We start from the raw sequence: 28000 nt of genomic DNA, 5'->3' as shown, positions 1-28000 counted from the left end.
TTCTGTTGAGAAGTTTATAGCTGTACTCCCGCCATAAGAGAATTCACAGCTTGGATACCTGGTTACTGAAAAGCACAAAAAATGAAAAGCATCCTGCTGGCTGACTTTCTCTGTCATAAAACATCTTGACAAATCCAGGTTAGGCTCAAGAGAGGCCATAAAGCACATCCGTTTACAGCATTACCAAATCCAGATATTAACCCTAGACTAAACTTTTCTGTGATTTTGATTATAGATTCCTGTTTTCTATGACAGGAATCTTTCGCTTTATTTCAACAAAGGTTCTCAGTCATCCAGGTAAAAGTTGTCTGGAAGTTGAGTCAAGCGAACTGGACTTTTCTTGTTTGGTTTGAAACATTTCACTGCATATCCAAGTAGCTTCTTCAGTCTGAGCCAGATTGGTTGGGGGACCCTACATATGCCCTCGAGGGTGATTTCATTTCTCACCTAATCTGAATAGGCTCTAGGAAAAGAATTGTTAAGGGTTATTTTTAAATGTGGGGACAGATGGTATCTGAAACCTCCATTTCTACACTTTAGCATAATTGGATTTAGAAGTGGTATTCAGCAGGTTCTGACCAGATCTGGAGAACCGATAGTAGAAATTTTGAGTAGTTTGGAGAACCAGCAAATACCCCCTCTGACTGGCCCTGTCCCCATCTATTCTCTGCCTCCCATTGAGTCCCAGCTGATTGGCTGGGCCTTCTTTGGTTGCCCTGCACAGGAGAACGGAGCTGGAAAGCAGGTTAGTGGGCTGAGGAGGGAATGGGGATTTTACATTATCCTTCCCCTGCCACGCCCACCAAGTCACATCCGCAGAACTGGTAGTAAAAATTTTTGAATCCCACCTCTGATTGGATTCCTTAGCTCCTCTCGCAAACCGCCTGCGTTCCCTGTCCAAAATGTGGATATTATTGTCCTCAAAAGAGTATAGCGCAAATGGCTAGATTCTGCGCAGCAGGCACCGGGGATTCGTCAGAAATATTTGTCTAATCCACCATAGCTATTTTATACAACAAATGTGGCAAACCCTTTGCACGACGTATTCCTTTCTTTTTTAGCATTAAACTGACAATGGGCTACACAGTTTATGGGTTGTAATTTTACTGTAGTTAGGCCATGTATAATTGACAGACTGGGTTTTCTCATAGATTATTATTTTACACTAGAATTTTTAATTGTATATTTACTGAGTGTTTTTATTTGTTCTGGTTTCTGGTCTGTTACTATGATGAAGATGATGATGATGATGATGATGATGATGATGATGATGACAATAATAATAATAAACAACTTAATTGGTTGGTTAAGTGAGTTTTGCCCCATTTTATGACCTTTCTTGTCATAGTTGTTAAGTGAATCACTGCAGTTGATAAATTAACAACCCAGTTGTTAAATGAATCTGGCTTCCCCGTTGACTTTGCTTGTGAGAAAGTCGCTCAAGGTGATCACGTGACACACACGCCCCTTAAATTTGAACCAATTGCAAAGCCTCTGGATTTCAGTCACGTGATCATAAGGGATGCGACAAAGGTCATAACTATGAGAAATGGTCCTAAGTCACATTTTTCAGTGCCATTGTAACTTTGAACGGTCACTAAACAAACTTATAAGTTGAGAACTCCCTGTATGTGAGGAGTGTGGTTCCCCCAGTTTTTATGCTGCTCCTACATCAGTCCCCCAAGAAGATCAAGATTCACACGTTCGGCAGAAAGGTCACACTTAATGACCCATCTAAGAGAAGGATTTAGGAGTAATTATATTTAACAACTGTGCCTCCCCACCTAAAGAGCCTATATCAGTGGTGGCTAACCTTATCAGGCTCCTGTCCCAAAAATTGCACACACGCAAGCATGAGTGCACTCACGTGCCAGCATCCAGAAGGCAATGCGCGCGTACCCCACACGCCCCTGTGCATGTGCGCACAATCCCCCACACGCCACCCCCTTAACTGCACTGCACCTCACAACTGATTTTTCAGCTGGTTTGAGGCCTTTTTCGGCCTCCCAGAGGCTTGAAAAAAGCCTGCAAGGCTTTTCAGGCCAAATAATAGGCCCATTTTGTCACTTCCGGTATTACAGGAAGTGATGAAACAGGCCTATTATTCGTCCTGAAAAGCCTTGCAGAGGCTTTTTTCAAGCCTCTGGGAGGCCGAAAAAGGCCTCAAACCAGCCGAAAAATCAGCTGTGAGGCATGCACATGTGCAGTAAGGTAAGTTTGCCTGCGTCTCGCATGCCGGCACAAATAGCTCTGTGTGCCACTTGTGGCACACGTGCCATAGGTTCGCCATCATGGGACTATACAGATAGGTGAGAAATGAGACTGAAGAAGCTATTTGGATAAGTAGTAAGACATTTCAAAGCAAAAAAAAGTCCGCTTGCCACAATTTCCAGACGTTTTAATTTATTCTTTTTTTCCTATCCGTTTTTGAGGTTCATTTACTCTAGTGACATTACTCCAAAGCACTCTGGCAGTGTTAATAAGGGATGTGTTCACCTTCTCCCCACCACATAAGAAACACATTTTCTATTTTATGGAAAGGAAGAAGGGTTTAAAAACATGTTTAAAAGAACCACGCCAAGCCTTAGAAAAATCACTGCATAAACATATCAATGACTGCTTATTTTGTCTTCACCCAAAAGGAATATGGATTTTGACACGAACAAGCACTTTAATGTTTCTGCATCAATGGGGTATTGATGGAACCTGATATTTCCCATTTTGGGTCTCAATTTCAATTCCAAAATTGGCTCTACTTCAATGCAGAGTTTTGCATTTTTAAGTTAACACCTGTGCTACTTACAAATGCATAACGTGAGCGGAACCATCACCAGACCTGATAAATCTGCTTCCTCTTATTTGATCATGGAACTGCTTGGATGGGAATCATTTATGCACATCCAAAATTAATTGATAAGGGGGAATGGGTTCTATTCTAGTGTTCTAAAGCAGTGGTCTCCAATCAGTGGGCCAGGGACCACTGGTGGTCTGCAAGAAAAATTTGGTGGTCCACAGAGAAATGTCACCCCCAAAGCAATTAATCCAGGCTGCACGGGAACACAAGGCTGCGCCACCCACACAGCCCATGGGAACACAAGGCTTGCGTCGCTTGCATTATGAACAACACGAGATAGTGAGGGGAGGGAGGAAAGGGCAGAGGGAGGGAACTTGCCCCATGCCCCATGCACCTCGCCTGGCCACCGGGCTGCTTCTTTCCGCTTCTTTCTTCTTCTGCTTTTGGCTGCATGCAAGGAAAGCAGCAAAAGTCTTCCTTTCTCTCCCCCAAACTCTGCCAGAAATGAGCCTTTGGGACCCTGCAAGGCATCCTGCTCCAAGAGACTGTGCCATTTTGGCAGAGTTTGGGAGAGAGAAAGAAAGACTTCTGCTGCTTCTGCTGCTTTCCTTGCATGAAGCCAAAAGTCTCTCTCTCTCTCCCCCCTTGAGAACAGAGCTGCGATCCCAAATAAAGAATGATCGATCGGTAGGAAAATGGGGTGGCGGGGGTTTCCTCCAGATTTTTTTGGGATTTTCCCAGGGTCTCTGGTCCACGGGATTTAAAATTATGAGTTTGGTGGTCCCTGAGGTCCAAAAGGTTGGCGACCCCTGCTCTAAAGCCAAAAGTGTGGCTCACATCAAGAGGTGAGGGGTCTTCCCCTACATGAATCTCCCCTTTCTTCTTGCTTTCTGCCCACTTGAGAGATGCACAGGCAGCAGAAGAAGCAGGGTCTCAACTCATGCCAAGCTTGGCCTCTCTTGACTCCAAAACAGAGGTGGTATTCAGCAGGTCCGCTACGGAAATTTTAAGTAATTCGGAGAACCGGCCAATACCACCTCTGACTGGCCCCACCCCCACCTATTTTCTGCCTCTTGAGTCTCAGCTGATCAGCTGGGTCTCCTTTTGTTGCCCTGCACTGGAGAACGGAGCTGGAAAGCAGGTTAGTGAGGTGGGGAGGGACTGGGATTTTGCAGTAACCTTCCCCTGCCACGCCTACCAAGCCACACCTACCAAGCCACACCATGCCCATCAAGCCACGCCCACAGAACCGGTAGTAAAAAAATTGAATCCCACCACTGCTCCAAAGCCCCTGCATTTTCCTGGTAAAGTTGAGAGTTATGGATTGCTGTGGCCTCATTGTATGATGTCCTTGGAACTGGCCAGTTTAGCCTATGAACTTCCATCCAAACCCTACCAGGCGTAGCTTCCAAACTATCCCTTGCTGACTTGTTCCATTGATGATAGCTCCATCATACCTTGCAAGAACATTTATTACACTTTCCATTTGGCATTATTGCATGGAGTAGTGTGTGTGTGTGTGTGAGAGAGAGAGAGAGAGAGAGAGAGAGAGAGAGAGAGAGACAGAGACAGAGACAGAGACAGAGACAGAGACAGAGACAGAGACAGAGACAGAGATTTTCAACTTTTGTTATTAGGTAAGGTAGAAATTGCCAGTCATTTCTCTGTTTCACATTCAAGTAGGTTGCTATTGCCTTCTTCCCAATGTAACCTGCAATGTTGGCCATCTCCCATCTAAATGCTGATCAAGACTATTCCAGACCAGGCAGCAGATGCTGCCACCAGCTGGGGCCCATCTAGAAAGAAACAGGGGGCAGAAATCTTGCCAGGGATTTGGCTACAGGTAATGGAGACTTCTTTGCTCCAGGAAGGTTCATGCAGACATGTTCCTCTTCAGGTCCTGAACTCCCTCACCATCCCTGTAGAAACAACCCCCAGAAGGAATTTCTCCTGTGAAATTGGGTTTGGAAAGACCTGACTGGCAGATGTATGGATTCAACAGGCGAGGTCTACTTGGCCAAGTGTTTATATGGAACTCCATGCTCTATTGTGTGTTAAAAATGATGCCCAGGAACAAAACTCATCCCAGAACATAGTGATTCTTTCATAATTCAGCCTGGTGATATTAGGCATCTCTGGAGCCTTGCTGTTCTTTTATATCAACAATCTGATGGAGAACTTAAAAAAAAACAACCCTCATCGGTGATCACCCATTAGTGGAGTTATTGAAAGTGGCCACTTTTTCCTCCCGGAGAAAGAGCTACCACTTAATCTCTCCCAGACACATTTTCCTCTTTCTACACCACTATTGGTCATATTGCAACCTGTTCCAGTGCCAGTTATGGCAGATGGGAGTTAGCACTGGACTCAATAAAAGGTTGGCTGTCTCTGTAAGGGAGCTGTCAGTCATCAGCTTCTGGAAAACACATAAGATATGAGATGTGTCTTAATCCTTGCCAATTAAAACATTTGGCAGCTTCGGGCAAGGATCCTATGCCCTGCCCATGCTCAGTTGTGATGGTTACATCATATGCAGAATAATTGCAAATAATTTTGTCTTTCCTGCTACTGGTCCAATTGCATCTCTTTTGAGTTGAGTTGACTGCTGGTAGCTTCATGGACATAGGGTTGTTGTTGTTTTTTGCCAATGGTAAAGTGGTTTTTTGGTAAATGCTAAAATGGCTTGCTATGATCTTCTAAGATGATGGGTGTTTTGTTTTGTTTTTTTCATTTTTCCAATCTAGGAAATTTCCTCCAGCCCAAGTTGTAGGTTTTTTTTTTAAGTTAATGCCACTCCACTCCAGCCAGTGTAATAATCCCATGGTTGATATCAAATTGTGACTTCAGAAAATGATATTAGTTCTTTGGTCCCCTTCAAAATCACGCAGATAACTTAGTCACCAAAAGAGGAGGAGGCTGTGTTTCCAATTTATTAAAATGAATGCACTTAGTAAATTGTGTGTTTGTGGGGTTACTCACATTGCGGGTGTTTGGGATGGAATAAACACTGTCATGCAACCATTTGGAAACAGAGACAGTGGCATTCATAACAAGTGGCTGCAGTGTCAGTGTGATGAAATGTGAACAATGACATCATCTCACAAATTCTCCCATTATGGATTCACAGCATAATACTAGAGGCAAAGGCACCTGTTGTGTTTGAGTTGATGTTGTCATGTCTGTGTTTTCATGGTTCCATCTTGCTCCCCCTAAGTCAGCTTTCCGTATCTCTGGATAAGTAAGATTATCATGTAAACAGAGTTTTATAAAATAGATGCCATAGTTGAGAGTGCTAAAAGATTTGTTTTGTATCCAACAGTCCACATCCAGATTTGACTCCAAGATCATACTGACCGTTTTGTTTTAATCAGTATCAGCAGTAGTATAAAGCAGTGTTTCTCTCTTTTTTTTTTTTTTTTTGATAACTAATGATTTTCAAAACAGAAAATTTAAAAATTAGACTAGAAAAAGGTTTTAAAAAAGAAAAAAAATCAAGAAAGAACAAGTGCAAAAAGAAAAGGAAAATCTATAAAAATAGAAAAAAGAGTGACTTCTGGCTTTCTTTGGTACAGATATGAATTAAAAAATAATACGAACTCTTATTCTAAGGTTAACATTTGTTTACATTGTTTCTATAATTCCAGTAATTAAATCTCAAAATCTTTAATTTCTTTCATTTTCTTGCAAAAAATCCAAAAGTGGTTTCCAAGTAGAAATAAAATTGATCATTTTTTCCCCTTTAATCAAGCTGTCAGTTTCACCATCTATACCAGGGGTGTCCAACCTTGGCAACTTTAAGACTTGTGGACTTCAACTCCCAGAATTCCTCAGCCAGCAAAGCTGGCTGAGGAATTCTGGGAGTTGAAGTCCACAAGTCTTAAAGTTGCCAAGGTTGGACACCCCTGATCTATACCAATGCTGGTTTGGGAATTCTGGGAGTTTACATATATCTTAAAGTTGCCAAATTTGAGAAATATTGGAATAAAGCATTCATCTTATCAAACAAGCACTTATGAGCTTGGAAGTGGGTGGTAAAAGGCTTAATATTTCACCGTATATCTAAATATGACTTTAAAAGATTTTATTCTGAAAAGGCTTACAATCAGAATGATGAAGTTAGTGTCCAGAGGGTTTTGGATTATTAGAGGTTAATTCTAGATAGAAAGTTCTGAAAAATCTATCTTACTAGAATTTCAGGATGTTGAATAGGATGTCCAGAATTACCTTATACAAGAGGTAAGCAACATAAAAATTAATAAATAAGTCACGTATCTTTGATTGTGTGTGTTTAAAAGATTGTCAAAGTTATTATAGAAAAGTTGTGTCTATGTTGATAAAAAAATGAGGTATCTGGAGCACTAACCTAGTTATAAGCTGCATAAATTTCATGAAATGCAAAAAGCTAATCCTTTTTAATTACATTTGTTAGTTGGGAAAGGAACATTTCAGAACACATAATGGGTGTATTTTATTGAACAACTAAAAGTGGATACAAAACTTACAGCTTCTAAAGAGACACTTTGCATTTCTTTGGAGAAGTAAAGCCCAACTACTTTTAACATGTTTTTAAGTTGTATAACTGAGACTCTCCTCTTCGTTTAAACATGTAAATCTAAAGCCGTCATACCCCAAAATAGAATCATTTTAACACCAGCAAATGATCTTTGTAGCAAATGCCTTTTGCAAACCCTCTGGCACAACAGATTTAGTGCACAAATGTGCATATTTTTGGGGGGAAGACCGCCTCTGGCAATAACAAAATTTCATAAAGACTAATTAAAACATCATCTCCCATTCTGCCAAACCAATGGGCAGAATCCTTTCCATGGAATTCAAAGGCTCTCTCAGCGCCATGTAGCCGATATGTCCATTTCCATTATATTTTTTGAGGCACTTAAACATCTGATGTTCAATTATAATAAATCTGTGAGTTGCTTTAAAAGCTGTTGCTTTGCTCTGTTTTGTTTTGCTTTAATTTGATAGTAAACCTGGAAACCAGCCCAGCCATCTTCAGAGACTCCTATCAACCACTGAATTTCAAAAGGAGAACATTAGTCATTTGGTCCTTGGCTTTCAAAAGCTCTTCAGAGACAGCTGAACTAGTTAATTTCATTTTCACTTTACATATAAAAAGAGGAAACAGCCAGTGATGGTCATCCTTAATTTAAATATATGAGTGCAAATCAAATGAGCAAATCAGCCTGGTCATTTTTTATACACTTTTGGGTATAAGTTTTCTACTGCTTCAAGTTGTGAAAATAATTGTTTTCCATAATCAGTCCTTTAGATATAAGTGGTGAATGACACAAGAGGGAGCAAAATCTGTTTTTGTTTATCGTTCTGGAGTTGCTGGGGTACTCAGTGGGGCAGCTAAGTTCAGGTTGTGGTGACCTATATACTTTATTTATTTATTTTATTTATTTATTTATTTGATTTGCCAATTGTTTACAAGATAATAAGTATAAGTGTATACATAGTTGTGAATACATGAAATGGGTACATATAAGAAAAATAAAAGAGGAATAAGAGAAACAATAGGACAGGGACGGTAGGCACGTTGGTGCGCTTTATGCACGCCCCTACAGACCTCTTAGGAAGGGGTGAGGTCAATAGTAGACAGTCTAAGGTTAAAGTTTTTGGGGTTTGGGGAAGAAACTACAGAGTCGGGTAGAGTATTCCAGACATTGACCACTCTATTGCTGAAGTCGTATTTCCTGCAATCAAGTTTGGTGCCGTTTACTTTGAGTTTGTATCTATTGTGTGCTCTTGTGTTGTTATGGTTGAAGCTGAAGTATTCATTGACAGGTAGGACATTGCAATGTATGATTTTATATACCATGCTTAAATCAGACCGAAGACGGCGTAATTCAAGGTTTTCTAGTTCTAGAATTTCAAGTCTGGTGGCATAAGGTATTCTACAACGAGTAGAGGAGTGGAGAACTCTTCTTGTGAAATATTTCTGGACTTTCTCAATTGTGCTAATATCAGATACGTAATGTGGGTTCCAGACTGATGAACTGTATTTGAGTATTGGTCTAGCAAATGTTTTGTATGCTCTGGTTAGTAGTGTGATATTACCAGAGAAAAAGCTACGTAGGATTAGGTTAACAACTCTTAATGCCTTTTGGCTATGTAGTTGCAGTGGGCTCTAGCACTTAGATCATTAGAGGTGAGTATTCCAAGGTCCTTTACAGAGCTTGGGTCATCAACAAGATCTTGACTATTCAGCTTGTATTTTATTTTCTGATTTTTTTGCCAATATGTAAGACAGAGCATTTATTTGTTGAGATTTGAAGTTGCCATTTGTTTGACCATTCTGATACATAGTCAAGATCTTTTTGTAGGGTAGCAGTATTGTCTGTGGTATTGAACAGCTTTACATCATCAGCGAAAAGAACGCAATTGCTCTTAATATGATCACAGAGGTCATTTATGTAGAGTATGAAGAGAGTTGGTCCTAGAACACTGCCTTGGGGACACCACTATTGACAGGTACAGAATTTGATAGGACGCTCCCAATTTTGACCATTTGTTGTCTGTTTGCCAGGAATGCTTCTATCCAGTTATTCAGTTGTCCAGAGATACCATAGGATTTTATTTTTAGGAGTAGTTTGTCGTGTACCACTGAATCAAAGGCTTTACAGAAGTCTATGTAGATTAAGTGGTCTATTGCTTTGCCCTGGTCGAGTTGTGTCGTCCATATGTTTTGCAGTGTAAGAGTTGCAGATTACAGGATAGTTTTTTCTGAAACCAAATTGTTTATTGGAGAGTAGGTTGTTTGTCTCTAAGTGGAAGATGATGGATTGGTTAATAATTGATTCCATGACTTTACAGGTGACGCAGCATAAGGAGATTGGTCTGTAATTTTCAACTAGGCTTGGGTCTCCCTTTTTGAAGATGGGAATGACTGTGGCTTGTGACCATAGGTTAGGCAAGGAGCTGGTCCTGAAAGATTTTTCAAAGATTATGCTTAGAGGTTTGGCTATGGCAGTGGATAGCTTTTTTAAGAAGTAGGCACATATTCCATCAGGTCCAATAGATAGAGATGGTTTTAGATTGCGTAGTGCTTTTAATGAGGTATCTGGAGCACTAACCTAGTTATAAGCTGCATAAATTTCATGAAATGCAAAAAGCTAATCCTTTTTAATTACATTTGTTATTTGGGAAAGGAGCATTTCAGAACACATAATTGGTGTATTTTATTGAACAACTAAAAGTGGATACAAAACTTACAGCTTCTAAAAAGACACTTTGCATTTCTTTGGAGAAGTAAAGCCCAACTACTTTTAACATGTTTTTAAGTTGTATAACTGAGACTCTCCTCTTCGTTTAAACATGTAAATCTAAAGCCGTCATACCCCAAAATAGAATCATTTTAACACCAGCAAATGATCTTTGTAGCAAATGCCTTTTGCAAACCCTCTGGCACAACAGATTTAGTGCACAAATGTGCATATTTTTGGGAGGAAGACCGCCTCTGGCAATAACAAAATTTCATAAAGACTAATTAAAACATCATCTCCCATTCTGCCAAACCAATGGGCAGAATCCTTTCCATGGAATTCAAAGGCTCTCTCAGCGCCATGTAGCCGATATGTCCATTTCCATTATATTTTTTGAGGCACTTAAACATCTGATGTTCAATTATAATAAATCTGTGAGTTGCTTTAAAAGCTGTTGCTTTGCTCTGTTTTGTTTTGCTTTAATTTGATAGTAAACCTGGAAACCAGCCCAGCCATCTTCAGAGACTCCTATCAACCACTGAATTTCAAAAGGAGAACATTAGTCATTTGGTCCTTGGCTTTCAAAGGCTCTTCAGAGACAGCTGAACTAGTTAATTTCATTTTCACTTTACATATAAAAAGAGGAAACAGCCAGTGATGGTCATCCTTAATTTAAATATATGAGTGCAAATCAAATGAGCAAATCAGCCTGGTCATTTTTTATACACTTTTGGGTATAAGTTTTCTACTGCTTCAAGTTGTGAAAATAATTGTTTTCCATAATCAGTCCTTTAGATATAAGTGGTGAATGACACAAGAGGGAGAAAAATCTGTTTTTGTTTATCGTTCTGGAGTTGCTGGGGTACTCAGTGGGGCAGCTAAGTTCAGGTTGTGGTGACCTATATACTTTATTTATTTATTTATTTTATTTATTTATTTGATTTGCCAATTGTTTACAAGATAATAAGTATAAGTGTATACATAGTTGTGAATACATGAAATGGGTACATATAAGAAAAATAAAAGAATAAGAGAAACAATAGGACAGGCGTGCGCTTATGCACGCCCCCTACAGACCTCTTAGGAAAGGGGTGAGGTCAATAGTAGACAGTCTAAGGTTAAAGTTTTTGGGGTTTGGGGAAGAAACTACAGAGTCGGGTAGAGTATTCCAGACATTGACCACTCTATTGCTGAAGTCGTATTTCCTGCAATCAAGTTTGGTGCGTTAACTTTGAGTTTGTATCTATTGTGTGCTCTTGTGTTGTTATGGTTGAAGCTGAAGTATTCATTGACAGGTAGGACATTGCAATGTATGATTTTATATACCATGCTTAAATCAGACCGAAGACAGCGTAATTCAAGGTTTTCTAGTTCTAGAATTTCAAGTCTGGTGGCATAAGGTATTCTACAAACGAGTAGAGGAGTGGAGAACTCTTCTTGTGAAATATTTCTGGACTTTCTCAATTGTGCTAATATCAGATACGTAATGTGGGTTCCAGACTGATGAACTGTATTCAAGTATTGGTCTAGCAAATGTTTTGTATGCTCTGGTTAGTAGTGTGATATTACCAGAGAAAAAGCTACGTAGGATTAGGTTAACAACTCTTAATGCCTTTTTGGCTATGTAGTTGCAGTGGGCTCTAGCACTTAGATCATTAGAGGTGAGTATTCCAAGGTCCTTTACAGAGCTTGGGTCATCAACAAGATCTTGACTATTCAGCTTGTATTTTATTTTCTGATTTTTTTTTTGCCAATATGTAAGACAGAGCATTTATTTGTTGAGATTTGAAGTTGCCATTTGTTTGACCATTCTGATACATAGTCAAGATCTTTTTGTAGGGTAGCAGTATTGTCTGTGGTATTGAACAGCTTTACATCATCAGCGAAAAGAACGCAATTGCTCTTAATATGATCACAGAGGTCATTTATGTAGAGTATGAAGAGAGTTGGTCCTAGAACACTGCCTTGGGGGACACCACTATTGACAGGTACAGAATTTGATAGGACGCTCCCAATTTTGACCATTTGTTGTCTGTTTGCCAGGAATGCTTCTATCCAGTTATTCAGTTGTCCAGAGATACCATAGGATTTTATTTTTAGGAGTAGTTTGTCGTGTACCACTGAATCAAAGGCTTTACAGAAGTCTATGTAGATTGCGTCTATTGCTTTGCCCTGGTCGAGTTGTGTCGTCCATATGTTTTTGCAGTGTAAGAGTTGCAGATTACAGGATAGTTTTTTTCTGAAACCAAATTGTTTATTGGAGAGTAGGTTGTTTCTTTCTAAGTGGAGGATGATGGATTGGTTAATAATTGATTCCATGACTTTACAGGTGACACAGCATAAGGAGATTGGTCTGTAATTTTCAACTAGGCTGGAGTCTCCCTTTTTGAAGATGGGGATGACTGTGGCTTGTGACCATAGGTTAGGCAAGGAGCTGATCCTGAAAGATTTTTCAAAGATTATGCTTAGAGGTTTGGCTATGGCAGTGGATAGCTTTTTTAAGAAGTAGGCACATATTCCATCAGGTCCAATAGATAGAGATGGTTTTAGATTGCGTAGTGCTTTTTCAACATTGTCTTCTGTAAAATCGATATGTATTAGATCATTGTTGTTATCTGTGGTACGGCTAGGAAATACTGGGCATGATCCATTGCTGTTTACAAATACTGAGCTGAAGAATGTGTTAAAGATGTTGGCTTTGGTGGTGTCGTCGTTGCAGTCTTTACCATCAGGTCCTATCAAGGGTGGGATAGACCTTGAGTCTTTTAGTGGGGAGTCCTCCAGAAACCCTGAAGAACATCAGCTGATTAGCTGATGAGGAAAGAGCTGTAGGGTTCCAGCTCCCTGTCTGTAATTATTGAGTGCCTGCAATTCTCCCTTTTGGTGGTGGTGTGCCATTTGTCATTCAGGCATATGCAAGATCAGAGGTGGTATTCAGCAGGTACTGACCAGTTCTGGAGAACCGGTAGTGGAAATTTTGAGTAGTTTGGAGAACCGGCAAATACCACCTCTGACTGGAGATTTTACAGTATCCTTCCCCTGCCATGCCCACCAAGCCACGCCCACAGAACCAGTAGTAAAAAAAATCTGAATCCCACCACTGGTGCCAGTGATGTGGCAGTGGGGGCAGTGCTCCTCCAAACAAACTCACAAGGGAAGCTACAACCCTGTGCATACATCTCGCACTAAGTTTCCAAGGCAGAAGAGTGCTGAGCTATCTGGAGGAAGGGAGCTTTACACAGTTCGCTGGACTCTCCTCGCTTGAAAACAATTCCTACAGGGCAGCAAAGTCCCTTTTGAAATCTGGACCAACCATAAGAATTTGGAAACACTTTTAAAAAAAACTCCAGCAAAAGTTATCCCCTAAGCAACTCAAGATGGGTTCAGTACTTCAACTGGTTCACCTTCACCCTTTGCTACCAGCCACAAGAGGGAGGAATTTCCTGACAGATGCCCTGTCCAGGATGCCCCAGTATAACAGTGCCCCAGAGGAAGTTGTCAACTTCATCATCCCTTCCAAGCCAATAGCCTCAGCTGCCCTCACAAGGCAGCAAAAAACCCTCAAAGGAACAGCTGGTGACCTAGTCCAAGCACTGAAGAGGCCGATAAACGGGTTATAAACAGGCCAAAAACGGCCAGCAGAGTGCTGTAGGAGGCCATGAAGGGTGAAAATGAGGTACACGGGGGCCACGCGCAGACACCCCCCCACGTCCCATTTTGGCCTGCAGGGTGCTGCAGGAGGCATCCTTCCTCACAGTTTTTAGAGACCCTACATTTCAGCAAAAATGGCACTTCATAGGTTCACCAGCACCTATCCTATGTGTCTAATAAATTGAGCTGCAGTTCATAAAAGATCTTGCCTTTCCATACCGTTAGAAAAGGAAATAGATGAAGTAATTGTTCCAGCCTTCCCTTCAAAGCAAATCTCTTGATTAACATTTAAGCCTCAGTTTGATGTATTAATCAGCACTCCCTTACTTATCCATCTTTTTCACACACAAAAACCTAGGTCGCCTCTGCTCCTTTTTTTCCAAAATGCTCTGGTTTAATTAGTTTCTCAGAGTGCACTTCATATTTGGCATAAAATTACTAAAAATGCTAAAAGAATATTTCTTTCTGCATTCAGATGAGCAGATAATTTGAGGTCAGTTGGTATTCATTTTGTAATATGCATTTTTTAATTAAGCAGAGTGACAAATTTGGTGACATAAAGAGACAACAGCTTCAGTCCAGCTCAATCTAACAAATACTTCTGGGCTAAATCACTTCCACTTCCAGAATGTATATTTTGTCCTGCAAATTCAAGACCCCGGATCATATCATCTTAGGAAAAGTCTAGCCAAGTGATGGCGAACCTATGGTTGTGGCACGTGAGCCACAGGCCAACTCACCTCATTGTGCATACATGCACCTCACAGCTGATTTTTCTGCTAGTTTCAGGCCTTTTTCAGCCTTCCGGAGGCTTGGAAAAAGCCTCTGCAAGGCTTTTCAGGTCAAATAGGCCTGTTTTGTCACTTCCTGTAAGACCGGAAGTGACAAAATGGGCCTATTATTCATCCTGAGAAGCTTTTTCCAAGCCTCCGGGAGGCCGAAAAAGGCCTCAAACCAGCCAAAAAATCAGCTGTGAGGTGCAGTGCAGGTAAGGGGGTGGGGGGGGTGGCAGGGGGGATTGTGTGTGCATGCGCAGGGGGTGGGGGGGCTGCACATTGCATTCTGGGTGCTGGCACGCAAGTGCATACGTGCTAACATGCGTGCAATTTTTGGCACAGGAGCCCAAAAAGATTAGCCACCACTGGTCTAGCCAAAGTACAGTTACGTTTGTTTGTTGCCCTAGAGCCTTTTCCCACTGGTACCATGTTTACCAGATGAGGTGGCCCTCAAGGAAAGCACTTACTTCTAATTCCTTGGAGTACTACAAGCAGTCCTTGAGTTACAACATTTCTTTATTGACCTTGTAATGTTACAAAAGCACTGAGAAAAGGTATTTTATGACCAGATCTCACACTTGCAACTGCCACAGAATCTCCACAGTTGCATGATTAAAATTTGGGCACTTGGCAACTGGCATGTATTTATAGATAGATTGCAGAATCCTGGGATCATGTGACGGCCATTTGTGACCTTCCCAGCTGACTTCCAACAAGTAAAGCCAATGGAGATTCGCTTAACGACTGCATGATACACTTAAATGATTTGCTTAACAACTGTGGCAAAAAATGGTGGTTAAATTTTAGTCACTGAACAGACACTTAAAAGAATAACAGTTGGAAGGGCTTGGAGATCTTCTAGTCCAACCCCTGGCTCAAAGAGGAGATCTTATTTCAGACAAACGGCTGTCCAATCTCTTCTTAAAAACCTCCAGTGTTGGAGCATCTAAACTTCTAGAGGCAAGTCGTTCCATTGATTCATTATTCTGTCAGAAAATTTTTCCTTAGCTCTAGGTTGGTTCTCTCCTTCATTCATTAATTTTCATCCTTTGGTTCTATCTTGCCCTGCTTTTAGGTGCTTTGAAGAATAAGTTGACCTCCCCTCTTCTTTGTGGAAGCTCCTCAAATATTGGAACACTGCTATCTTATAACAACCACCCCAGGGGTCTGCAACCTTAAACACTCAAAGAGCCATTTGGACGCATTTCCCACAGAAAAGAAAACACCAGGAGCCAATAATTTAATAACCTGTGTGACTGGGTGGGCGTGGCCAACTCAACGTCACTCACTCCCACCCAGTCACCTCCTGCTATGGAATATGGAGTGAGTCGCCATCCCCTGCCATCACCTTCTCAGGCCAGGCGAAGAGTGACGGTGAGGGGAGGGGCCAGCCAGTGATGGGATCAGCCAACAGAGAGCCGCAGCAGAGGGCCAAAAGAGCCGCATGTGGCTCCAGAGCCGCAGATTGCAGACTCCTGCTCTATCCCTTCTAGACTAGATATATACTTCTACAGATTACATATTTTTACTTAAAGATGGCCTTCCAGAGAAGAACAGAGGGACATATGTAATAGTTAACTGGTTGGTTAATCATCAAGTGAAGACTTCTGGTAACTTCAAAAATACATCTATGTAGCTTTGGAAAATTATAATACAGAAATAATTTTGCTGGGTGGATGGATGAATGGATGGATAAATGTGTGGGTGGATGATGGATGGATGGATGGATGGATGGATGGATGGACGGATTTTAACTCCAGTCTAATCTCTTCCAGACATTCCCTCATGGTTTCCAGATTACAGACCTTGGGGCTTGGGGTATCAATTGACCCTTACTGGTAGCTGATGGAGGGGGGCTGTGTTTGTTAGCTACCCTTCCCTACTGGGTACCATGTGCTTGACTGAATCTTGTCTCTTTAACCTCATTTAAATCTATTCTGCAAGCCATGTAGAGTCATTTCATGACTAAAACAACAGGCAGGTAGGCCGATATTTTTAATTTTGCTCTATCTTCCATGCATTATGTCTAGCTGTTTTTAATACTTTTAGGAAGCTAGGAGAGAGAAGTGAAATAATAGGCTAAGGTAGATTAAAAAGAATAGCTCAAACTTACATTCTGCCATATCCAATCCACCCAGAAGAATGACAAACTGAAATTCAACGGGGCTTGCTCCCAAGTGAAGAAAGGAAGCAAATAAATATGCAACTGTGGTGTATTATTGGGAATGAGCAAACAGGGAATATTCACATCTGTAGTTATATTTTGTTAGCGTCAAATCAAAACCACAAGTCTAGAGGGGAAAAAAGAGAGAATATTTTTTAAGCATCCAGGACATAAATGATTACTTACAGTGTGTCCTCTTTTTTTCCAGAAAAGAGAATACTTTGACGTGCCTCAAGATGGAAGAGGTAACATTACAGCCCAGAAAAGCAGCTTTATCTGAAAAGCACAATGGAAAGTTGTTGAATGATTAGGAACATGGGTCCAAGGAGGCGGGTTATTCGGATCTCCCCCCATGGCAAGCGATGGTATCCAGAGATCAAGGTGAGGCAATATTACTCAAATGATACCTTGGAAACCCAAGACATCCCTCCTGAAAGAAGAGAGAATTTGAGGGAAGACCATGCCCACGGATATCCAACCTAGGATGAAAATATACTACAGCACCAACAATTGGTCAATACACTTGTTTTTCTTCCCCATTCATTAAATCTCATTTGAGCCAACACGTACAGATCAAAACAAGAATGTTGACTTTTCCCCCAAAGTTCTCTTGTGAATATTGTCACAAAAGGCCAGATGTGGATTGGCTTAATCTCTTTGTGTCTTCCTGGTTTTCCTTCTTTGGGAGAGACAGAGGAGAGAAAAGCTATAATTTGAAATGGGAAAGTATTGTTTGAATGGGCGAAAAAAAGTAGCAACCTCACAATTTCAGTTTCTGAGCACACCAAAGTGGCCTCTCTTACTTGTGTAGATGGGGCATTGGGAAAAGAGCATTTCTTTTTCCTGGCCCCAATTGGGGGGGAAAAATTACAGAAGAATGGAAACACTTGTAATAAGTGAAAGCAATAAAACAGCTGCTTCCTGTCCAATCAGGCCATTATCTCATTTGTTCATGTAAACTAATCTTTGCCTACTGGCTAATCTTAATTAATAACCCCTCAGGAACCTGCTGATGTTCTTGATAAGAGAACCATGGAGATTCCTTGGTTAAGGTTCAGGATTGTGGGCAAGCTTTGTGCATTCTGAAAGAACTTGATCAAGACAAGGAATATATCACTTGAAGAAAGAGCATAGCTGATGGTTTGTTGTTGCAAAATTCCATTAAGCGCCACCATTTCTATAGAGCAATGTAACAACTATTGGAAGAGCAGTTCCATTTAGCAGATTTTTTTTTTTTTTGGTTAGGCTTTTCCTGGAAATATTTTTTTTCCATCCGTATAAGCCTTTTATCCTTTGATTTTTGGGCTGATGTAAACATTGACCATTTTTCCGCAGAATAGCTGATGGAAAAGGAATACAGAACTAGAACTACACACATTGTATACTTTGGGTAGATCCAAGAAAGAATGTAAAAAGAATGTAAACTTATTTTCACAGAGACACCTTGCCTTGCACACAAAGATTCCTCCTCAAAAAGTGAGCATCAGAATGTTATGCTGCTCCTTGTCGTGCAGCGATCCTGCCTTCCTCCTGAAACAGCCTGTTCAGATTAATCTTGCTTCTCCATTCCTTGTGAGGAACCTGAAATAACTAGAGGAGAATTATTTCTGTCCTCAAGGCACTGCGTTATTTCCTAACTCTTGCAGCAGCAAGGCATGAGCAGTGTTCCTACGTATTCCATCTCTCCATAAGGAGACTTGGTAGGTTTCTTGGATGGTTTCTGCCACTGGATGCTTTATTTAACACATTGCCAATGTTTTCTGAGAAGTGCAGTGGTCACATTTTCAGACCAGTGCAAAGAAATGCCCTGAAACTAAGGATTTGCAGCAAAAGGAAAGACAAGTGAAAACACACAAGTAGAGATGACATCAACTTGTATACGGTTGATGGATTATGCAGTCTGATGATCCTGCACGTGTGGTTGTGTTACTAGGATTGATCCCTTAATATTTCTTTAGTATTCAAATAGATTTAAAGTTGTACATGTGACCCTCTTGAATTAATTTAGGTGATGTGAATCACCTTAAACAACTCGTCTTGCTTGGAGTTGCAAATATTTCCCATCATTTGACTTAGTATTAAAAATTAAGCCACTTGGAGATGTAAGAACAAATACCACCACAGATTTCTAAACCAACTCCTGCACTTCAGAGTTGACAGCCTGAAATATTGTTGTTGTTCAGTCCGTAAGTCAGGTCCAACTCTTCACAACCTCATGGACCATAGCATGCTAGGCCTCCCTGTCCTCCACTGTCTCCTGGAGTTTGCCCAAACTCATGTTCATTGTGTCGATGACACTATCTAACCATCTCATCCTCTGCCGTCCCCTTCTCCTTTTGCCTTCTTTTTTCCCCCAGCATCAAGGTCTTTTACAATGAGTCCTCTCTTCTCATTTGGTGGCCAAAGTATTTGAGCTTCAATATCTGTCCTTCGAAAGAACAGCTGGGGTTAGGGTTAGTGTGTGCGTGTGTGCGTGTTAGTTTTAGAAGGTTTAGGTCATCATAGAACAGGTCAACTTCACCTCTTCAGCATCAGTGGTTGGGACACAAATTTGGATTACTGTGATATTGAATGGTTTGCCGTGGATTTGAATCGAAATCATTCTATCAATTTTTTTTTTAGATTGTACCACAGTACGGCTTTTCCAACTCTTTTATACTGTCTATGAGGATTCCTCCCATTTCTTTTAAGGCATAGGTGTCAAACTCAAGGCCAAGGGGCCAGATTCAGCCTGCAGGGTGCTTAGATCTGGCCCACAGGGCCATCCTGGAAACAGCGAAGAACTGGCCCGTGGTGTGGCCCTCTTGAGCTCCGTTTTCGCTGGCAGAGAGTTTGCAGGAAGCCATCGCAGCTGAAAACAGAGCTCGGGAGCCCGTTTTCCTCTGGCAGAACTCTTGGGCCACCGCAGGCGCCCCCAACATGAGTGACATTGAGCTGGCCACACACCCTCTCGCCATGCCCATTCCAGCCTCCCAAACAGTAGTGGGAGTCAAAAAATTTTTACTACCGGTTCTGTGGGCGTGGCTTGGTGGGCGTGGCAAGGGAAGGATACTGTAAAATCTCCATTCCCTCCCCACTCCTGGGGGAAGGTTACCACCGGTTCTCCGAACTACTCAAAATTTCCACTACTGGTTTTCCAGAAGTGATCAGAACCTGCTGAATACCACCTCTGCTTCCAAGGTCAAACACAACCTTGATGCGGCCCTCAATGAAATCGAGTTTGACACCCCTTTTTAAAGGATTCCTTGCCCACAGTGGTAGAGATAATGGTCATCTGAATACAATTTTCCCGTTCTTGTCCTCTTTAGTTCACTGATTCCCAAGATCTTGATGTTCAACCTTGGCCATCTCATGTTTGACCACATTCAGCTTACCTTAATTGATAAGAGCTTACATTCAGGGTTCCTATGCAATATTGTTCTTTATAGCATCAAACTTCCCTTTCACCACCATACATCTCCACAGATGAACATCCTTTCGGCATTGGCCCAGATGCTTCACCCTTTCTGGAGTTATTTGTAATTGCCCTCCTCTCTTCCCCACTCGCATATTGGATACCTTTCAACCATCTTCTGGCATCTTATCTTTTAGCCTTTTGGTACTGTCCATGGGGTTTTCTTGGTAAGGGATAGTGAAGTGAATTGCCATTTCTTTCTCCAGTGGACTAAGTTTTGTCAGAATTCTCCACTATGACTTGTCTGTCTTGGGTGGCCCTGCACAACTCAACTCATATCTTTGAGCTGCACAAGCCCCTTCGTCACAACAAGGTGGTGATCTATGAAGAGGGACAAGCCTAAATACCGTGTGCCAAATCTTATAAATCCTTTCTCCCATTCAGCAGCATAAATAGGATGTTTCCTTATATTGCATTGGTAGTTTTTGCAGGAGGCAGAAATTTAAGAATGTGAGAAATGAGTAGTTTGAGTGCAACAACTGCTGAAATAGTAGAACCCCTAGGCATTGCGAGGGCTGGGCACATTATGACAATATCACACAAATGACATGAGTTATATAATGCCCAATGGTGCACATGACATCAAGAGACCTGTGATAGAGGAATGTATAGAGCGTAGGTCATAGATATATCCCACAACCAGGAATATCAGCTAAATTAGCTAAAACAATAATAACAAATGACAGAGTTTGTTTAAATTGTGCAAGGCACAGAATTGAAATTGCCTGGAATATATTTTGATTTATTTTAGTGTGAGGAATAGAGACCTGACCGTGAAGTTTAATCATGTTACAAAGGACAGATTTGTGGGGCAATACAATACAATATGGCAATTCAATCTTAAGTAACATTTTCAGCAAATAAAAGTTATCTAGCAAATGTTCATTGAAACAAGTTGTTTTCTGTACATATCCACTGGGTTTTCTTCCAAATTAACACTTTAGAAACTATACGTTTAAAATAAACCAACGATCTACTTTAATTGTGAACATTGTCCGAGACCTTTGTGAAAAAGCTTGTGTTTATGAAGGAATTTGTATTAGATCATGGTTTGTATGACTCACTGTACTTTGTAAGGGTTTATTTCCCTTTGGGAATTGTGTGTTTTTAATGAGCAGTTTTATGCTTCTAGTTTGTGTAATGTCGTAACTGATGTGTTGTTTTTTTTCCCGACTCTCTGCAAGGAGTAGATTGATATTTGATTGATAATAACTGTCTAAATTTTTCATATTGCCTACAATATTTGCATATGTTAATAAAACCCATACTGTATTAGAACAGTTTACCTATGGTGATAATAAAATAAAAGTAATTTGCTCTTTATAAGCTGAAAGTTGGCCTGAAGTTTGGTATTGCATTTCAAACATGGATTTTCATCCCACATCATTTGCTGTCCTGTTCTGACCCAAACCTTGTTCCAAGAAAATAAACAGGAAACAGAGGTAACAGCAAAATCTTTTAATGATTTACGAATTCCGTTCCTTCATGGTTAAAAGGATGTTTCAAACTAATTGTCTCTGATAAGAACAAGCCTTGCCAAGGTTGTGCAAGGATGCCAAGAATATTAGATAAAGATACTAAGAAATATTTCAAACACAAAGAATCTCCCAACACCAACCAAGATACTCCAAACCTCCACAAGGCTTGAGTGCAAAATCTTCTTTGCTTCCTGCAAAGAACTCCGGTTTCTCAGCTGGCTTTTATCTCTTAAGGGAGGGGCCATTACCTCCCAAGTCGCCTGTGCTGCTGCAGCTGCTCTTTCCTTTGAGCAGCCCTGCGCACATGCGCACTGGGAACAGGCTCCTCAGGGACCTCTTCATCACTGCTGCCAGCCTCCACAATCTCCAAAGGCAGCACTCCACTCCCTGATGGTCCTGGCCCCATCCCTTCATCACACGCAGGCCCCTCATCTGAGTCCTCGCTCTCCGAGACCTCAGCCGTCCACACCTGCTGCCGGCGCACCACAACACCTGTTTTTGCCATGTATAATCATCCACCAAACCATCAAAAGCACCACCAGATGGTCGGAATCAGAATCCAAGGTTCAAGGAGTTTTTACACACATTCATTGGATGTTTCCTAATTGCAGGGCAGTGGTGGGCAGTCCATTAAGCTTCAAAGAGGATATGTTATAAACAGTGGTGGGATTCAAATAATTCAACCACCGGTTCTCTGCCCTAATGACCAGCCGGGTAGTTGTGGCCCTGGTGAGCGGGGCCAGGGGATGTGACAAGCAGCACTCGGCCTTCTGCACCTCCCTGGGAGCAAAAACAGGCCGTGGGAAGGTGCACTGCCCCCCATGCCTTGTTTTGGGCCTAGTAGGCCTCCCTGCAGCATCCTGGGAGCTAAAATGGGCCACAGGAGGAACGTCTCTCTCTCTCACACACACACACGCACACACACCATTTTGGGCCTAGTACTTACCTGGGAGCTACTTACCTGGGACCTGCACTTATTTGGTAGCCAAAACGGGACGTGTGGGGACTCCGGGGAGGAGTGGGAGTGGAGGGGCCAGCCAGTAATCTAACAACCAGTTCAGCCAAAGTGGTGCAAACTAGTTGAATCCCACCACTATAAAATATTCACTATTATAAAATAGCAAATAGGTGGGAATCATGATTAACTTCTCAAAACCGAAATCTTTCTTTAGCCTGTGCTGAAGCACTTCTCTTCTAAAATGCATTGCAAGCTTTCTTCACTTCACTTTAACACCTGCAATTACCCAGCTCCCAAACAGGAGATGATTTATTGCATATTTTCTTCATACCTCTTAAAGTTGCTAAGGTTGAGAAACACTGGCCTAATTCCACCCCCCACACACACACACACGCACAAACACACATACTGCTAAAACTCAAACCACGATAGGGATGAGAGAATATTATCATTTATCATTTAATTCACACAGTTCCTTTTTAAATGATATTTAGATGGGTGTTTATTTTATATTTTTGGGGAAGTGTTAATCCATGCAGAGCTTCCCAAATTCAGATTTGCAGGTAGTCCTGACTGTTCGAAGTTACAATGGCACTGAAAAAAGTGACTTCTAATCATTTTTCACACTTATGACCGTTGCAGCATCCCCTTTAGATTCGGATGTTTGATAACTGACTCACATTTATGACGGTTGCAGTGTCCCAGGGTCATGTGATCAGCTTTTGCGGCCTTCTGACTAGCAAAATCATTGGGAAATTCAGATTCACTTAACAGCCATGTTACCAATTTAAGAACTGCAGTGATTCCCTTAACAAATGTGGCAAGAAAAGTCATAAAATGGGGCAACAAATTAACACATTTCTCACTTAGCAATGTAAATTTTGAGCTCAATTATGGTCATAAGTTGAGGACCACCTGTATTTTATTTCAAGCACTGGAAATCCCTCCCAACATTACCATCTCCATATGAAAAAGATCAGTAAGATAATAAAAGAGATTACATTTGTAATGCCAAATTCTAATATCCTTTAAAATGAAATCTATTAACTATATAGATGACTATGTAAAAGGTAAGCATGTTATCATAAAGATAAAACTTGGGTGAACATTACACTAAGCTTTTTATAAATATAATACAGAGTTGTTGTTAGAATGCAGTGTTGCGGGCTAATTCTGCCGACTGCCAGCAGTTTGATTCTCACCAGCTCAAGGTTGAGTCAGGCTTCATCCTTCTCAGTAAAATAAGGACCCAGATTTTGGGGGCAATAGGCTGACTCTGTAAACTGCTTAGAGAGGGCTGTAAAGCACTGTGAAGCGCAGGGGTGGGCTACTGGGGGTTTGCAAGGAGTTCAGGAGAGTCCTAGCTAAGATTCTGTGCAGTTTGAAGAACCCCCAAATCCCACTCCTGGCTGCCCCCCCCCCAGCCCCCCTTCCCAGGAGTCCCCATTTTGGATGCAGGTAAGTACAGGGCGCGTGTAGAGGTTCGAGGAGGGCAAAAAACTGGCCTCCCAGAAGTTCAGGAAGGCTGAAAATGGGCCTGTTTCTGGCTTCCAGGGAGCCTTCAGAGCCCGGGAAGGCCGTTTTTGCCCTTCCGGAGGCCCAATAAAAGCCTCCTGAGCCCGCGGAGGGCAAAAACACCCCCCCCCCCTGCTATAGTGCAGGAGGCCAACTAGGCCATGCCCACCATGGCCACGCCCACCCAGCAATCAGGCAGAGAACCCATTGCTTAAATTTTGGAAGCCCAACCCTGGTGAAGCGGTATATAAGTGCCATTGCTATAATAAAACACGATACTGTGCTAAATAGGCAATAACAGCGAGACATAAACAAGATCAAACAGAAATACAGATCATATAGAAACACCATAGTATAGTTAAATACATGGAGCTTTCGTTCGATGTTGTTCCATATTAGCAGGCTTGAAACCCTGCATTCCTATTGGTCTGTTTAAGCCACTACGCGATTGGACAGCCTGAACGGTCGGGATTGGCTCGCTGGAAGTCTACCGCAATTGGTTGAAACCAATCGCGGGAGACTTGAAGTGGTGTCATTGGCCGCCAAGCCGCGGCGAGCTCTATAAAAGAGCCGCCGCTAGTGCTGTTGCCCTCAGTCAGATCTAGCCTATAATAAAGAGCTGTTGTTCACTTAACCTGAGTCTCTCGTCTTATTGAGCCCGACCTTCCGAACTTAACAGATGTATTTATCTTTTATCAGCAGTCAATTTCCATCACATTTTACAAATTGCTATACAATTGAGCAGTACTCTATACTAGATTAAGATCTAATCTGGTATAGATTAAGAGGGGTGGTGGGGAGGGATTTGCTAATCAGAAACAGGCCCTGTGTAACCTGGAGAAGCCTCCATGTCAGAGATGAGACCTGGCCAACAGAACTGTCAAATAATAGCAGATCTCTCTTGCCAGCAGAACCAGGAAGAAGAGGCTGCCTTTTGCACAGAAATCTGACTCGGTTGCATGCTCCTGGGTTATAAAAACCAAAGCCGGGGGAAGAGATCTATTTTATGTTTACCAGAGATCCAAAAGTTTAACAACACAGCATCTGTAAAACAGAATTAGCGCAGTCCAAACAAAATGGAGCATTTGGCAGAGGAATCACACCCACAAATGGAGACAAACAAAAAGCAGGCCCTCTTTAAGTTGGCATGAGTAAGAAATGCAGCACACAGCACCACCACAACAATTAGGCATTTTCAAACACAATGAAGAAAAGCTGCTTTCTTTTGCTACGGATGACTTCCAATGTTAAAAACAGGAACCAGCATAAAGAGCCATGCGTCTCTCCTTCCCTTCGTGCATACTTAAATAAAACCAAGGAGCCCCTGATTTTAAGTTAAGGAAAAGGTACAGGGGAAAACTGAGATAAGTTATGAAGGTGACAGCAAGAGCTGGGAAAGTCAGAGCGTTCAGCTGGAAACTCTTATTGCCACCAATTTGCAAATTAATGGTGTTAAAAAGCCAGTCTAACGTCACCAAGTAACTATCTCAGAATCATCATGTAACACCCACAGCAATTGACCTTTTTAATTACTCATTTTCTGCTGTTCCATTGCAGTACACATCTTGGGGAATAAGGAGGAAAGTAAAAAATTGTCCTTAAAACTTTTACAAGGCACAGGTTCCTCCATCTACCTCAGCTCGGGGGTATCAAACTCAAGGCCCAGGGACTAGAACCGGCCTTCAGGGGGCTTAAATCTGGCCAGTGGTGGGTTTCAAAGAGGTTTACCACTGGTTCGGTGGGCGTGGCTTGTTGGGCACACTTTGCACATGTGCAGAGGCTTTCCTACCCACCTCCTGAAATTCCTGTAGCTTCAACAGCAGCAATCTGCTGTGCAACGCAAAGGAGCTACGCTTCAAAAGCAGGGAATAAAGGTCAGTATGGCAGTCCATGGGTGGGTAGGCCCAACAGCAGCTCATCAGAGAGAACCGTTTCAGTTTCAGCCAATCTTCGGTGCTACCCAGGGGTGGGATTCAAATTTTTTAACAACCGGTTCTGTGGGCGTGGCTTAGGTGGTGGGCGTGGCTTGGTGGTCATGTGACTGGGTGGACATGACTTGGTGGTCATGTTATTGGCTGGGCGTGGCCAACTCAACATCACTCACATCGAGGCACGCATCTCCTTGCCTGGCCTCTCATGACTGTGGGGATGCTGCAACAGTCGTAAGTGGGAAAAATGGTCATATGTCACTTTTTTCAGTGCCATTGTAACTTTGAATGGTCACTCCACACAAGCAAAGTACCAGCAAAGGAGGGGGAAAAAACTCCGGAGACATTCCTGAGACAGGAAGTTTAGTCCTGCCAAGAATGTAATAAGGGTTAACGGAGAGGCAGTTTCTGTAAGCAACACCAGAATGTTTCCTTCCTGCCTTTCTTACAGGATTAGGCCAGTAATTTCTTCTAACAACCGGTTCTCCGAACTGCTTAGAATGTTAACAACCGGTTCTAGCAAATAGGTACGAACTGGTAGAATCCCTGTTGAGGTAATTCCCTGTTAGGAGAATGAGCGCACACAGGGATACGTAGTGAGAGTGGTGAAGAATAACACACAACTACTACACAGATACACTGTATAGTAAAATGTAGGTTTTTACTTCCAATAAACGTTTAAGCAAAGTCCAAACAAGCAGTCCAAGTCATTTAAAGCAGTCAGTTTTCAGTCCAGAGATAATCCAATAACAAAGTCCAGTATCATAAACAGTTCAGTAACAGACTGACATCAAATCCAAGAATAACGATGATCAATAACAGTCAATGGGAATGGCAACACTCTCCAGAACAACAGAACAGGAATTAAACAACCCAGGTTTCTGGCTCCATCTTATGGCCATTTGAGGAACCACACCCAATTACAGTTTTAGCATTCTCTTAAAGAGACAGTATTAAAATATCTATCCTGGTTTATATATTTTCCAACCCAACTATTAGGTGACTTACATACCTAACATTCTCCCCTTTTGGTAGGACAATATATACAAACTTACATTCTAAGTCCATAATTCTCACAGCAAGCCTTATGCTTTACAGAGCCTTGGGCTTTTGTAAAATGATCTGCGATGTTATGTTCTGACATACAGTATTCCAGCTTAATCATCTTAATTTGCACACATTGTCTTACTTTGCAATTGCACTTAGACTTATATCCTGCTTCACAGTGCTTTAACAGCCCTCTCTAAGCAGTTTACAGAGTCAGCCTCTTGCCCCCAACAATCTGGGTCCTCATTTTACCTACCTTGGAAGGACGGAAGGCTGAGTCAACCTTGAGCCTTGTGGGATTTGAATGGCCAAATTGCAAGCAGCCAGCAGTCAGCAGAAGTAGCCTGCAGTACTGCACTCTAACCACTGCACCACCATGGCTCATTGTACAAAGGTCATTCTCCCCCTTCCCATTCTTCTTCTGGGGCATGGTCACAATCTATTTTATGCCATTACTGCCCAGGAGATTGGTCCCCTATGTGAAATTAGCTCATTAGCTGACTTCTCTGCCTCGCTAAGTAAAACCAGACACATCTCTTCCATTAGGGGAAGAGCCCATCCAATTCCTCTGGTTCCCAAGAATCCATGACACCTGAAATAAAGCCTCAGATATAAAAACATACTAGCAATTTTTTTCAAGTTAAGTTCAACTCTTGGGGGTTACCTGGATATTTCCATACTATTTTGGGGGCAGTCTTCCAGAAGTGATTTGTTTTCAATTTCACATGCTTCCCTGTATCATGGAAATGCCCGGGGAAATAGACCATTCATGGCTGTGTGCAAATAAACAATCTGAATGATAAAGCAGAGCAGATTTTATTTATTTTATTTTTTATTTTAAATTTTATTTGATGTTGTTAGTGATCTCTGAACTTGGCTGTTTGGTTGCAGATGTTTCATTACCTGACTAGGTGTTGTGGCACATCAGTGGCCAGTGGAACTGGCAGCAGATTCAGACAGTGAGGAGGTTGGGGAGGAACATGGGCCAGTCCTAGAGTCTGGGAAAGGCGCT

At 41.8% G+C, this 28000-nt stretch overlaps 1 protein-coding gene across 3 annotated transcripts in view; it reads left to right on the top strand.

The window, feature by feature from the left end:
• SHISAL1 (shisa like 1) overlaps positions 1 to 21395 on the top strand; it is a 129669-nt gene extending 108274 nt beyond the window's left edge. For all 3 annotated transcript variants that reach the window (XM_087969479.1, XM_026677613.2, XM_087969482.1), the window contains one exon: positions 16817 to 21395. In XM_087969479.1, the coding sequence (XP_087825605.1) occupies positions 16817 to 16919 (103 nt within the window). In that variant the 3' untranslated portion in view covers positions 16920 to 21395. The remainder of the gene's footprint in view (positions 1 to 16816) is intronic.
• Positions 21396 to 28000: the final 6605 nt, after the last annotated feature.

This window comes from Notechis scutatus, chromosome 6 (genome assembly GCF_049901735.1).
Source record: "Notechis scutatus isolate UNSWTSFEM ecotype Mainland chromosome 6, rNotScu1.2, whole genome shotgun sequence".
Lineage (NCBI taxonomy): Eukaryota > Metazoa > Chordata > Lepidosauria > Squamata > Elapidae > Notechis > Notechis scutatus.
The sequence above is the reverse complement of the archived record's forward strand: the minus strand, read 5'-3'. Positions and strand labels throughout refer to the sequence as shown.